This window comes from Sorghum bicolor, chromosome 6, assembly GCF_000003195.3.
Source record: "Sorghum bicolor cultivar BTx623 chromosome 6, Sorghum_bicolor_NCBIv3, whole genome shotgun sequence".
Taxonomy (NCBI): domain Eukaryota; kingdom Viridiplantae; phylum Streptophyta; class Magnoliopsida; order Poales; family Poaceae; genus Sorghum; species Sorghum bicolor.
The window spans coordinates 53000061-53014478 of NC_012875.2; the positions used below are offsets into that span (position 1 = coordinate 53000061).

At 47.9% G+C, this 14418-nt stretch overlaps 3 protein-coding genes across 3 annotated transcripts; 1 reads left to right on the forward strand and 2 right to left on the reverse strand.

The window, feature by feature from the left end:
• On the reverse strand, positions 3081 to 4772 carry LOC8056587 (putative cis-zeatin O-glucosyltransferase). The gene has a single exon (XM_002448259.2). The coding sequence runs from the start codon at positions 4667 to 4669 to the stop codon at positions 3281 to 3283; it is 1389 nt and encodes a 462-aa protein (XP_002448304.2). The 5' UTR covers positions 4670 to 4772; the 3' UTR covers positions 3081 to 3280.
• LOC8055981 (putative cis-zeatin O-glucosyltransferase) lies at positions 5302 to 7059 on the forward strand. Its single transcript, XM_002446878.2, has one exon. It carries the CDS (start codon positions 5317 to 5319, stop codon positions 6958 to 6960), a length of 1644 nt encoding a protein of 547 aa, XP_002446923.2. The 5' UTR covers positions 5302 to 5316; the 3' UTR covers positions 6961 to 7059.
• LOC8056588 (putative cis-zeatin O-glucosyltransferase) lies at positions 12309 to 14019 on the reverse strand. Its single transcript, XM_002448260.2, has one exon. It carries the CDS (start codon positions 13954 to 13956, stop codon positions 12562 to 12564), a length of 1395 nt encoding a protein of 464 aa, XP_002448305.1. The 5' UTR covers positions 13957 to 14019; the 3' UTR covers positions 12309 to 12561.

Sequence of the window (14418 nt, forward strand, 5' to 3'; positions counted from 1 at the left end):
AAACCAGCGGCGCAGCTAGTAACAAAAGCCCACAGCCACAGCCGCCACATAGTAATACAATTAATAGGTAACAGTTCTCAACATCCTTTCATCACAGCATTTGTTTGAGACATACATGAACAAAGCATATGTAATTCCGTATGATTAAGAGGAAGTACCTTGTGGCCAGCATTGATGCATCACAAGAGAAGGAACAGCCGATGAGAGGGCGATCATCTCCAATCTCGCTACACTCCAGGACAAACTCCTCAGCCAGCTTCACGACGAGTTCGGCCTCCGCCTTTAGGTCTTCATCGGAATCCTCGTGGCAGCGCTTGGCCATCTCAATCCTGGCCTTGGCACAGGGCAGCGAGTACTGTGCAATGTCGACACGCGCCTTGAGAAGCTCCTGCGTGCCCTTGGGGAAGAAGGGGTACTGGATCTGCTTCTCCTCGCCGGTGCGTGCAGCGTGGTCGTCCTCCTGCGCGCGGAGGAGACGGTCGACCTGGCCATCGGCCTCGAGCCGGACCATGAGGGCTCGGAGGCGGTCGTGGCGCTCCATTTCGCGCTCGCCGAAGCGGCGGAGGCAGGCCCGCACGGCCATGGCGTAGGCGCGACGCCGCTAGAGGAGCTCCTGCACCGATTGCTCGTGACGCTCCCACGCGGCGCGGTGGTCGTCGCAGACCTCGTAGTCGGCCTCGCCTCCGCCCCCGGCGGAGGAAGTGGCGGCGGCGGGACGAGGATGGGAGCGATTGGCGGGTGGACGGGGACGGGGAGCGGAGCCATGGGAGGAGTGGGGGCCGGGGGCCACAATTTTTTTAAAAAAAAATTGCTTTTCCTCAATTTGGTAATATTGCAACGGAAGAAAAACATCATTTATATTTATCATTTTTAATGTTACATATCTATTTATATTTATCATTTTTATAAAATTTAAAGTCCATAATTTATTTTATTGATAACCATAACATCTATGGTATTAGATAGTTAATATTTACAATAATATGTAGCTTAAAGACATATTTATTTAATAATAAAAATAGAAAATAGTTAAATCTTATCTCACTCTAATATTACCTCTTAATATGCCTCAGTATTATATTAAAACATGAGAAGTTTGATGCTAGCATTATTTTTTTAATTTAGATTAGGATTGCTATGAAATATGAATCAAGCATCACATTAAATAGGCTACCATTAAATTTTTATAATAATTGGAGCAAGATAACTATAATTTTAATTTTATAGTAAAAAGCATAGACAAGCATTTCCAAAAAAAAGTGTACTAAAATTTGTGATATTTTTTGTTTTACTGCATGGATCTACATATGTGGAGCTGAACAAAATTTGTTTTATAATTTTTAGATTTTTCTATGAATTACTATGTATTTATTAATTTTCAGCTGATTTTAAAAATAAAAGAAAAGTAAATTGGAGATTTTATATTGGAAACCCTAGAAATTTTTTTTTCTCTTCCATCGTAACGATCCTGAGCTGATTGGGCCTAATGAGATTTTGCTTTAGGAACCCTAGAATGTTTTTTATTTTGTTTTACCCCTTTAGAAACGTTGGAGCGAGGAAGCCATCGGTAAACCAAACAGAACACTAACAGGATTAGGGGGCAGAAGAAAATATTTAGCAAACTGAAATTTTGGCTCTTTATAGATAGGTATAGAGGTATAGATTTGTATGAGCATGAACCACCAAATTATGAATTTATGATGTATTTTGGCTTGTGAGCTGCAGTATATTGTCCTAGTGAACTCTATATAAGTGATTTTGGCATATTTATCTGTCGTTTAACTATCAAATTATTATTTTATAATATTGTGATTTTATTATTTGACCACTCTTGATTATACCCAACGGATACTCGTCAGGCGTGGCTCTATTATGAAATCTTACCAGCGGGTATGCTCGGGGATGAGTAAAAGGCCTTAGAGTCACACGTATGCTTGTGGTGGATAAATGCTTTACCTACATTGTATGTGACCCACTGCCATCCCTAGTCGTGGACGTCTGCAATGATATTCGGTCTGTTCACTTGGTTGATAAGCGATGGAAGTACGTACTGTTCGTTAATTTGTTCTGAGAAAAAACATTGTTCACTAACTGACAAATTTGATAGATAAACTCAAACGATTTATAAAACAAATGTCAAAATGGCGAGAGCACATGCTAGAGGTAGGGCCCAAGAGCCAGCCTGTATATGCTGCAGACCTGTCGCGCCAGACGTGGTGCCGCACCTGCATAGTGATCATCCACCTCCAATACCCTGCTTGATCCATATAGAAGTGGACTGCAATATCATGTTACTGAAACTGAAGAGTTTTCTATCAGAATTCTGTGTGCTTCTAAGCTCATTGGTTTAGTTATTATTGGGGAAAAGTGGGGCTAATGTTAAGCGAGTATAGCAGCAGACTGGTGCTCGCATCAAAGTTCAAGAGATTGACAAAGATGCTTCTGGAGAAAGGCTGATCATTGTTTCATCTAAGGAGGTAGCAATGCAGCTGGTTTTGAGTTGCCAATCACTTCCTAGTACCAATAGTCACAATTTTATCTCTTTTTTTTTATTCATCCAGATACCAGCTGAACCGATATTCCCAGCAATCGAGGCACTCATTTTGCTCCATGATAAAGTAAGTGCACCCTGTGAAACGGGTGAATGGCCCGATCACGAAAAAAAAGGTGCACCAACACCATTCAAGTACAAGAGGCTTGTTGTACCATCAAGCAAAGTTTGTTGTATTCTTGGGGAAGGTAGGAAGGTGATTACCGAAATGAGAAGACGAACTGGGGCTGAAATTCGAGTTTACTCGAAGACAGATAAACCAAAATACTTGTCTTTTGATGATGAACTTGTGCAAGTGGTGCTTTTTTTTTAGAATTACCCTGTCGTGGGTGCTGGCGTGGCTAAAGAGGCTAGATTTGCAAATAATTTGGCAACGGGGTTAGTAATAAAATATCAATTAAAAAGAGTTAAAAATAAAAATAAAATAGAAACTTAGATTAGATCGGGGTTCTAAATAAAAACAGGTCTCACCTGATATCCAAGAGCAAAAACATCAAAAAATTTATATTTTAAATTTCAAGATATCAAGTATGCTGGAAAGGAGGGAGTAGGAATACAAATTCTGCATGCTTCTAACCGGGAATACAAATTTGTTTGATAAAACTATCTCTTCGGTTAACTACACTTGTATTGACCACCCTCCTTTTGGTGGGAAACAAAATGAAAGTGTACGACTGAAACTCAAATATTCAAATTTAAACAACCACTCGAAAAAAAATTCCAACCAATTCACCTTGTGATGTGAGCAATGAAGTTTTCGAGGTCCCTGAAGGATGTCCCGCCATCAGCCGCGGACGAACGGACGGCCTCGCCAATCGCCGTTGCCCGCTGCCGCACGGGTAGCCCTTCGTCAGAGACCATCATCCTCTCGATCACCTCCTGTATGGTTGCCGCCGGTATCACCTCGGCGTGCTTCTCGCATGGCCTCACCAGGAAGCCTGCCTTGAGGTACTCGCACACCAGCTCGGCGTCCCACGGTTGGTCGGAGTGCATGGGCCACGCCAGGATGGGCTTCCCGTGGCTCATGCTCTCCACGGTCGAGTTCCAGCCGCAGTGGCTCATGAACGCCGCCGTGGCGCCGTGCGCCAGTATCTCCAGCTGCGGCGCCCATCCGGTGATCACCAGCCCTGTCCCCTCCGTTTCCTTGGCGAACTCAGACAGGAACTTAGCGTGCCGGCTCTCGCCGTTGTCCGCAAATATGTTGCCGCGGTCGGCATCACGCAGGACCCAGATGAACCTCTGGTTGCTGCCACGCAGTGCCGCTGCAAGCTCCGCGATTTGCTCGCCGCGGAGGGAGGACGTCGAACCGAACGACACGTAGAGCACAGATGCCGGCGGCTGCCTGTCGAGCCAGACGAGGCACTCGTGACGCCTTGCGCCCTGCTCGTGCGCGCTCGAGTCCAGCAGTGGGTTTAACGGGCCGATACAGAAGACCTTCTTCCCGCCGGCGGCCAGCTTCTGGGCGACGAAGTCGATGAACTCACCCTCGAGCGCGTGGCACGAGTTCATGACGATGCCGGCGCTGGAAGGGATCGTTTGCGCGGCTCTCGCCCGCTTGCCCGCGAACTCGAGAAACTCCTCCGTCACGTAGGGGTTGATGGGGAGGTACTCGAGGCCGCGTTCGCGCAGAAGGTCGCTGCCGCCTTCCATCCGGCCGAGGATGGACGAAACGGCGGTGCAGTGCAGCGTGTACCCCTCGCCGTTGGGCAGCCGCGCGGCCTCCTTGGCGGCGAAGGCGTTCATGAGGTCGTACAGGACCACGACGCGGCGGTGGGAGGCGGAGATCGCGCCGAGGAGCGCCGCGAGCGCGGCGGGCGCGCTGGCGGCGAAGGCCTCCCAGAGGAGCATGAGGTGGGACGGGAAGGGCGAGTCCGCGGCGGGGTCAGGGAGCGGGGAGACGTACTCGGAGATGGCGAGCTCGTGGAACTCGACGCCGCGGGCGGCGGCGGCGGCGTCGCCCCAGCCGTGCACGCGCGCGCGGGCCTGGCGCACGTGCTCCGCGGGCGCCGCGTAGTGCACGGGGAGACCGCGCGCTGCGAGCAGCAGCGATAGGTGCAGGAGCTGGTTCAGGTGGCCTTGCGCCGGGAACGGCACCGCTACGACGGTAACGGATTCCATGGAGTTCTGGTTTCTGGGTTTCCTCTAGCTACGTACTTTGGGAGTTGGGAGTGGCCGGTATCGCTTGCCATCAGCTACTTGCGCTTGATTATTTATGCGTCAGGAAGCAGGACAGGGGTGCTGCGTTGTTGTTTGTGAATGCGCGCGCATGTCTGATCTGATGCGGCGTGCCTAACTGCCTATTGCATACCCGAGCAGCAATTTTCACGATGGCAAAGGGCATGTGGGTCGTGACACGTTCTATGGAGATTCAGATCTACTGTACTGCTGCCTCGGTCGGAGACATCGCAAGCCTGTGAGGTTGTCTGGTGCAGCAAGGCACGTGGACATTCTCGGGTACCGTGAGGTTGTTTTTTTTTTACTTAAATCTTGTTTAGTACGTGAAAATTTTGAGATTTAACTAATGTAGCGTTTTTGTTTTATTTAGTAACTAGTATATAATTATAGATTAATTAAATTTAAAAGATTCGACTCGCAAATTACATACTCTCTTCAAACCCATAAATTTTATCATCGGTGTAGCAAAGTAGTAGGAATAATTTCTTGAAGCAAACGTCGTGCCAGCTATCAAGTGATTTGTTCGCGGTTGCCGGTTGGCCTGCAAAATTGTGTCGCGCGAATGGTGCGGCGGCAGCCGGCAGTGCGGCATGGCACAGCGTCAGCAGACAGCACCGAGGCTGCACTGCATATATGATAGGAGTAGTATATATCGCACGCCGCCACGGCCACGCCGTTGTATTCAGCGGCCATCCTCCTCCTCCTCAGTCCTCCCGCTGCACTGGGAGAGCCACACGTACATACGGGATCACCGGCAGTCGAGTGCGCACTGCTCACTTGCTCAGTGGTTGGAAACAGAAGCCGCCCCCTCTCGGCTCTCGCTCCTCTACTACCCTACTATGGAGTCAGTTGCCGTCGTGGCCATCCCGTTCCCGGCGCAGGGCCACCTGAACCAGCTGCTGCACCTGTCCCTGCAGCTCGCCGCGCGCGGGCTGCCCGTGCACTACGCGGCGCCCGCGGAGCACGTCCGCCAGGCCCGCGCGCGCGTGCACGGCTGGGGCGACGACGCGCTCCGCCGCATCGACTTCCACGAGCTCGCCATCTCCGACTACGCCTCCCCGCCGCCCGACCCCGCCGCGAGCTCGCCCTACCCTTCCCACCTCATGCCCCTGTTCGAGGCGTTCATCGCCGACGCGCCCGCGCCGGTCGCGGCGCTCCTCCGCGGGCTCTCCGCGTCCCACCGCCGCGTCGTCGTCCTGTACGACGTCATCAACGCCTTCGCCGCCGAGGAGGCCGCGCGCCTGCCCAACGGCGAGGGGTTCGCGTTCCACTGCACCGCCGCGTCGTCCATGGTCCCGCACATGGACGGTGGCGCCCGGCTCCTGCGCGACGTGCACGGCCTCGACGACCAACCCGTCCACGCCTTCGTGACGGAGGAGTTCCTCGAGTTCATCGGCAAGCGCGCGAGGTCCGCGCAGACGATCCCGTCCAGCGCCGGCGTCGTCATGAACACGTCCCGCGCGCTCGAGGGTGAGTTCATCGACTTCGTCACCCAGCAGCTGGCGGCCGCCGGCGGCAAGAAGGTCTTCTCTATCGGTCCGTTAAATCCGATGCTGGGCCCGAGCGCGGACGAGCTTGGCGCGACGCGGCACGAGTGCCTCGGTTGGCTCGACAAGCAGCCGGCCGCGTCCGTACTCTACGTTTCGTTCGGCTCGATGTCGTCGCTGCGCGGCGAGCAGATCAAGGAGCTCGCCGCGGCGCTGCGCGGCAGCAACCAGCGTTTCATCTGGGTCCTGCGCGACGCCGACCGCGGCAACGTATTCGGGGACTCCGACGACGACGAGAGCCGGCACGCCAGGTTCCTGCGCGAGTTCACCAGAGAAACGGAGGGAACAGGGCTGGTGATCACCGGGTGGGCGCCGCAGCTGGAGATACTGGCGCACGGCGCCACGGCGGCGTTCCTGAGCCACTGCGGCTGGAACTCGACCGTGGAGAGCCTGAGCCACGGGAAGCCCATCCTGGCGTGGCCCATGCACTCCGACCAGCCGTGGGACGCCGAGCTGGTGTGCAAGTACCTCAAGGCAGGCTACCTGGTGAGGCCATGCGAGAAGCACGCCGAGGTGATACCGGCGGCAGCCATACAGGCGGTGATCGAGAGGTTGATGGTCTCTGACGACGGGCTACCAGTGCGGCAGCGTGCGACGGCGATCGGCGAGGCCGTCCGTGCGTCCGCGGCTGATGGCGGGTCATCCAGCAAGGACCTCGAAAACTTCATCGCTCACATTGTACGGTGAGCTAAAGAAAGCAGGATTAGAAAACGACCCAATCAAGTGTTTGTTTCCGTTTGTGTTTTTCTTTCTTCAACCAAAAGGACGAAAGTCGAGTGATTTCTACGACTACAAGTGGCGGCGAAAAAAGCTGGTTGTACTGAACAAATTCGAAGACCTTGTTTAATTTTCTATCAAAAAAAAAACTTTTTATCTATTATAAAATCTTTAGGCACATGCTTGGAACATTAAATGTAGATGAAAATAAAAACTAATTGCAAAGTTTGTCTGTAAATTGTGAGATAAATCTCAGACCTAATTAATTTATGATTGCATACTAGTTGCTAAACAAAACGAAAATACTATAATATCTAAATCCAAAAAAATAAAACTAAACAAGATCTCAAATAAGCAAAAAGTAGTACACCACTACTCCTACCTCAAAAGTGCGCGAGTGCTGAATAATGGAAAAGAGTTATATGGCAGTGTGTGCACCAGCGTGCAAGACAAAAACTCTCCATAAGCATGGAAATGTCCAGCGAACAGGAGCAACGACAAAGGGGTTAGTCGGCAACAACTAGGCAAGAGTCCAATAGGAGACGTCAGAGTCTGACGGGTGATGACCCTGAATAGAGAAGAAAGAAAACTCCATCGCTCACATCATAAGGTGATCTATAAGAAAGCAGGATTGGAAAATGACTCAAGTGTTTGTTCCCGTTTGTGTTTTTCTGTCTTCAAAAGGAGAGTGATTTCTAGCTTATATACCCCCTCTATCTCTGAAAACATCAATTCCTAAAGTTGTAAAAAGCGCTAAAATTTTATTATTTTTTTTTTGCGAAGAGCTAAAAAAAATCATTAGATTTTTCATAAAATATATTTTCATAAAATACTCATTTTATGTCATAGATATTGATGTTCTTTTCTATAAAGTTCGTCAAATATAAAATTTTTTAACTAACATAGATTTTAGGAGTTAAAGCTTTCAAAGACAGAGAGAGACTATAATTAAAGGCTCGTTTGGGTTATTCAAATTAACAAAAAGTAATCCGACCAGAAATCTATCCTGAAGGTCAAGGTCATTCCCTAGCAACCAAACATAGGCCCTAAAAGAGGTAGCGAGAAAGCTGGCTGTACTGAACAAATTTTAATTCCCGGTTTCAAACAAGCAAATACTACTATCTAGTGCACCACTACTCCTACCTGAATCGTTTAAAAAAAGAAAAAGAGAAAAGAGAAAACACTCCTACCAGAAAGGACGCAAGAATACTGTGAGAGGAAAATATTGTTCTTTTGCTAAAAAGTAATGTTATCAGCACAGCTTATCACCGTTCCTGGAGTTGCAGTACACACTCGCTCGAGACGCCGCTGCCTTCGTCCTCTCGACTCTCTCGTGCCGCATCTCCGTCCTCCATCCGCTACTCTCTGGCTTCCACGGTGAGCACGGCGCATCCCATCCCTTCTCCTTAATCAGCGACTAATATATTTCAACATCAACATAAACATAAGCCAAATTTTAGCAAAATAATGTTTTGCTAAATTTTAACATATGCTGATGTTAAAAAGTATTATTCACTGATTTATTATTAAAAAAACACTATACAATAGTCGAATGACAGTGTGTGCTGCAGCGTGCCAGCGTGCAAAACAAACTGTCCATCAAGAATGCAAATGTACAACAGGACCAATGACAAAGAGTTCAATAGGAGACGTCTCACGAGTGACGACTCTGAATAGATTATCTAGACGAAAGTATGTATTCATTTGAAAGATTTTGAGGGTCCATTCGAAATGTATGAATTTCACATCCAATAGAATTGAAGTTGCTTCTGTCGTATATAACAAGCTCTATCAATTAGTGATAGATGTATGTTGTTGTTAAAGCATCTCCAATAGTTCGCTAAACCTTTTTCTAATCCTTGGTTTTTAGAAAGATGAGGAAAAAAACCCCTCTCCAATAACTCCTAATACTTCCTCCTAAAATTTACGTACCTCAGAAAACTTCCCCCGTTTTGCATAACTTTACACAGGCGCGAGCTCGTGCGGATATAGTGTTCCCGCGCGACATCCCTTTTTCCCGTGATTTCTTTTTGTTGTGGGCTTGTGGCTCCCTTCTTCACGCGCTCATCCATCGCAAGTTGTTTCTCTATGGCTCCTTCCTGCAGCTCTCTCCTTTGCACATACCTAGCCATCAAGAATCAACTAGGAAAAGAACTTGTAGACCGCGTGTCGGGGGGGGGGGGGGGGGCGGGGGCTTGGTTTTATTGATGTACACAAATTTGCTACAGTCATAAGCCATTGCATCTTCAGGGGTTCTAACTTTAATTTCTCTAGATAGATCATTCTTCGAAAAAAGTAAAAAAAATAAGAACAACAAAAAATATCCTCTAAATCATAGGGTGCATTCTAACAAAAAATCCTTTTTAAATACTTATCTTCGCCAATTGTTACTCTATCTCAAATAATATATAGGGGTAAGCAATATGAAGCCTCAAATTTGAAGGGGAAATGTAATTTAGTTTAGGATACCCCTAAATATAGGAGGATAAAAATAGGGGCTACTGTTGGAGAGTGATGTTTGCCAGACGAACCTTAATTTTGACTCTATTGCTTCTTGGAGATGCTCGGCTTTAGACTTTTCAGTATGCGTGGAAATTCCTAAAAAGTTTTGGGTAGGCACTGGTCGTGTATACTGTGCAATGAAACAAATAGTGTTTCTCGTAGCACTAGGAGATGAGGGAATGGGTCGCGAGCTATATTTTGGCATTCAACATTTTGCAGGGTCAGAAAATATTGTTGGATGGTTGACAGATTCAGTTGATAAATTTAAACAAACAACTAAATCTGTCAGCCATGCAACAATATTTTTCTCTTTTAAAAGATACTCTCTGCCATGACTTATCAGTCAAACAAACAAGATGACGCAGGGAGAGGATAGAAAACAGTCTCGCTAAGCAGCTAGCTCGCAGGTACGCTCTCTAACAAACCATGGGTCTCTGACGTGCTATTCTAATTCAAGCCTTGTTTAGGAGGTGTTTCGGACTGCTCCACAAACTCTATCATAGAGCAGCTCCACAAAAAACTAGAGTTTGTAAAGTAACTCTTTAGGTGCTCTCACAACTCTATTCTTTTTTCTCGAACTGAGTGTGTGGAGCTGAAACTGTTTGGCTAAAAAACGTGGAGCGGAGTTGAAAAACGTAGAGCAGAGCAGTCCCAAACACCCCCTTAGTTAATCCAAAAACCAAAAACTTTTCAAAATTCTCCGTCACATCGAATCTTGTGGTACATGCATGAAACATTAAATATAGACAAAAACAAAAACTAATTATATAGTTTGCCTGTAAATCATGAGATAAATCTTTTAAGTCTAGTTAGTATATGATTGAATAATATTTGTCAAATAAAAACAAAAATACTACATTATCAAAATTCAAAATATTTTTAAAACTAAACAAGGCCTCATTGTGCTAATGACAGATTAATTATACTTAATAGATTCGTCTTGCAGTTTCCTAACGAGTTATGTAATTTGTTTTTTTATTAGTTTCTAAAAACATCTACCGACATCCTTCCGACATACCCGATGTGACATCCAAAAATTTTTCATCTTCAATCTAAACAGGCCCTAAGGTCAAATAGGCCTTCAGCAATAACACATGGCTCCAGGACAAACATAACTATTTTTTATTCCAAATTATAAATTATTTTAACTTTCTTTAAAAGTAAAAAACATCTTAAATTTTACCAAAATAAAACTAAGGCCCTGTTTAGTTCCCACCTAAAATTTTTTCATCCATCATATCGAATCTTTAGACACATGTATAGAACATTAAATATACATAAAAAAATAAACTAATTACACAGTTTGGTTGAAAATCACGAGATGAATCTTTTAAGCCTAGTTACTCCATGATTAGCCTTAAGTGCTACAGTAACCCACATGTGCTAATGACAGATTAATTATACTTAATAGATTTGTCCTGCAGTTTCCTGACGAGCTATGTAATTTGTTTTTTTATTAGTTTCTAAAACCCCTCCCGACATCCTTCCGACACATCCGACGTGATATCCAAAAAATTTTCATCTCCAATTTAAACAGGGCCTAAACACTTGACCAACAGTACAGCAATAAATAAGAGAGATGGATGGGGCTGTTGCAGCGACAGGATCTATGTGCTCAGTGTTATAGCCCTTGGCAAGTTGTGGTTATTGTTCTTTTTTTAATAGAGTTTTTCTTGCCTATTTAGCGAGTTTTTCCTTAAACCTCGTTCGATAATATCAAATAGGTATAATATGAAGATATAATTAATGGAAAATCTAATAATACTTAGTTTGTATCATAAATATTATTATCTTATCATATAAATTTAATTAAACTTAAGATTTGTTGTGTTAGAAATGTCTTGAATATTTATATGTTCTAGCGGGGTTATAGTGTACTTGTGTTGTAATTAACACCCTAGGGTTAGATGAGCTAGGTGTTAGCTCTTGTAACCCAAACCCTTCACGAGGGGTGTCACGGTTTTGGCCAGCGCCTCGGGTGGCCGGTGTCACGGTTTCGCGGAGGAGTGTTGTCAGTGACGGTCCTAGGATTTTGAGGGCCCTCTAGCGATTTCATCGCGATGGCCTCTATAGACTATAAAATCTTATACTTCGCTTGTCTAAAAAGTCATGGATAGAAGTACTGTTCGCTAATTTATTATGAGAGAAAAACACTGCTGAATGGCTGACAGATTCGGCAGACAAACTCAAGCGAACGAGCACATAGACAAAGTACTAGACAAAAATTGAAAAAAAAAACCTAGGCCCTATACAATTTAGACATAAATTGATTCAGAACCAAGATTCATAAATCACAAAAAAGGGTACAAGGGCAGAAGGCTTTGCCTCACCTAGTCAGCTGCCTAGTCACCACTATCGTCTAGAACATTGTTGTGTGGATTCTGGAAACATCAGAACGTTGGTGATCGGCGCTGGTGATGTTGATCGTGTGGTAATCTGATCGGTGCTGCGTGCCTACGTCTCGCCGTCGTATATTGGCGGGTTGGCTCCTCACCTCATGGAAAGAAAGAGGCCAAAAACTCTTTTTGCTGATAAACCACTACACCTTCTTATTAATACTAAATTCTAATAGACTATAGCTAAAGGGTATGGAATCTTATATACTTCGACTTAGGTCCCTATCCTGCTTGGGCCCTCGGACGTTGCACCTGCTGCCTACCCCTTAGATCCGACACTAAGTGTCGTAAGCATGCCCAGGAGACGTAGGCTTCGCCGAACCTTGTTACCTTTCATCAAGTCTCCTGTGTTGTGTGTGCGATCGCTTGTGAGCATCTCATCTAAGTAGATCTAAGCAATTGCTTTTATGTTATTATATACAACATTTGACTCCGTAAAATTATTGAAATGACTTATAATTTGGAATAAAAGGAGTGTATTAGATGGGGTCATGGGCCTTGCCCGACCAGTGCTAACAAGCATGTTTACCCATTCTAAACCCATTACACGTTTATCGGTCGCCTAGCTGTAGGCTCTGTTCTTGTCCCGTTTGCTTCGGATTGTTGCCCATCCGGCAACGAAGAACGAAGTGATGACAATAACTTGGAGAACAAATTTCAAAGTATTCCACGGTTACTTTGTGATATGAGCAATGAAATCGTCAAGGTCTTTGCGCGATGAGCCGCCGTCAGCCAGGCAGGCACGGACGGCCTCTCCGAGCACCTTCGCTCGCTGCCGCACCGCCACTCCTTGGTCAGAAAGCATGGCGTCCTCGATGACTTGTCTGATGACCTCCGCCGGAATCACCTCACCGTGCTTCTCCCATGGCCTCACCAGGATCCCGGCGTTGAGATACTTGCACACGAGCTCCGCATCCCACGGCTGGTCGGAGTGCATGGGCCAGGCAAGGATAGGCTTCCCGTTGCTCAGGCTCTCCATCGTCGAGTTCCAGCCGCAGTGGCTCATGAAGGCCGCCGTGGCGCCGTGCGCCAGGATCTCCAGCTGCGGCGCCCACCCGGTGATCACCCTGCCCCTTCCTTCCGTCTGATCGGTGAACTTGGACAGCAGCTCCGCGTGTCTGTTCTGGCTCTCGCCGTCGTCCGCCGATTCGTTGCCGCGGTCTGCGTCGCGCAGCACCCAGATGAACCGCTGGTCGCTGTCGCGCAGTGCTGCTGCAAGCTCTGCGATTTGCTCTGTCCGCAGCGACGATGTCGTGCCGAACGACACGTAGAGTACCGAAGCCGGAGGCTGCTTGTCCAGCCAGTCCAGGCACTCGTGCCGCGGCTTGCTCTGCGTCTGGGCGTCCGCGCGGAGGTCGAGCAGCGGGTTGAAGGGCCCGACGGCGAAATACTTCTTGCCGTCGGCGGCCAGGTCGCCTGCAACGACGTCGATGAACTCGCCCTCGAGCGCGCGACATGAGTTCACGAGGATGCCCGCGCCAGGCGAGATGTCCTTGGTCGGCATCGCGCGTTTGGCGACGTAGTCCGCGAACTCCCTCGACGCGTGGTGGGCGACGTCGAGGAACGCCAGGCCACGCTCACGCAGGAGCCGGAGCCCGGCGTCCGTCTTCCCGGCGAGCGTCGACGCCGCCAGGCAGTGCAGCCCGAACGCCTCGCCGTTGTGCAGCCGCGCGGCCTCCTCGGCGGCGTACGCGTTGATGCGGTCGTGCACCACGACGACGCGGCGGTGCGAGGCGGAGAGCCTGGCGAGGAGCGCCGCGAGCGGGGCGCGCGCCCCGGCGGTGTAGGCCTCGAACAGGGGCATGAGGTGCGTGGGGAACGGCGACGGCGCGGTCGGGTCGGGCGGCGGGGAGACGTACTCGGAGATGCCGAGGTCGTGGAACTCGACGGAGCGGAGCGCGGTCTCGTCCCAGCCGTGCACACGCGCGCGGGCCTGGCGGACCTGCGCCGCGGGCGCCGCGTAGTGCACGGGCAGGCCCCGCGACGCGAGCTGCAGCGACAGGTGCAGGAGCTGGTTCAGGTGGCCCTGCGCCGGGAACGGCACCGCTACGACGGCGACTGACTCCATCTGGATCCCTTTCACCACCAATGGCACAATGGCAGAGACCTGAGCAGTTGAGCACCAAGTCGGGCGAAAGATATGCAGATGCTGCAGTTAGCATGTGCCCAATACACATATTTCGTCTCGAAGTATTCCACGCGCACGTGACACGACTCCATTGCGAGACTAGTTTCTAAAAATTTCAAGATTCCGCGTTACATCGAATCATATATAAAATATTAAATAAAAATAAAGAGTAATTAATTATATAATAATTTACGAGACGAATTTTTAAACCTAATTAATCTATAGTTAATAATAATTATCAAATACAAACCAAAAATAGTATAAGTAATCGAAGTTAAAATTTTTCTCCAACGCCTTATTTGGCTGAAAAGTCTCTTGAATGTCAATCAACCAACACACTGACTGCACGTAAGTACCAACCGCAGTAAAAGACTTGTCAAAAAAAAACCGCAGTAAAAGAAA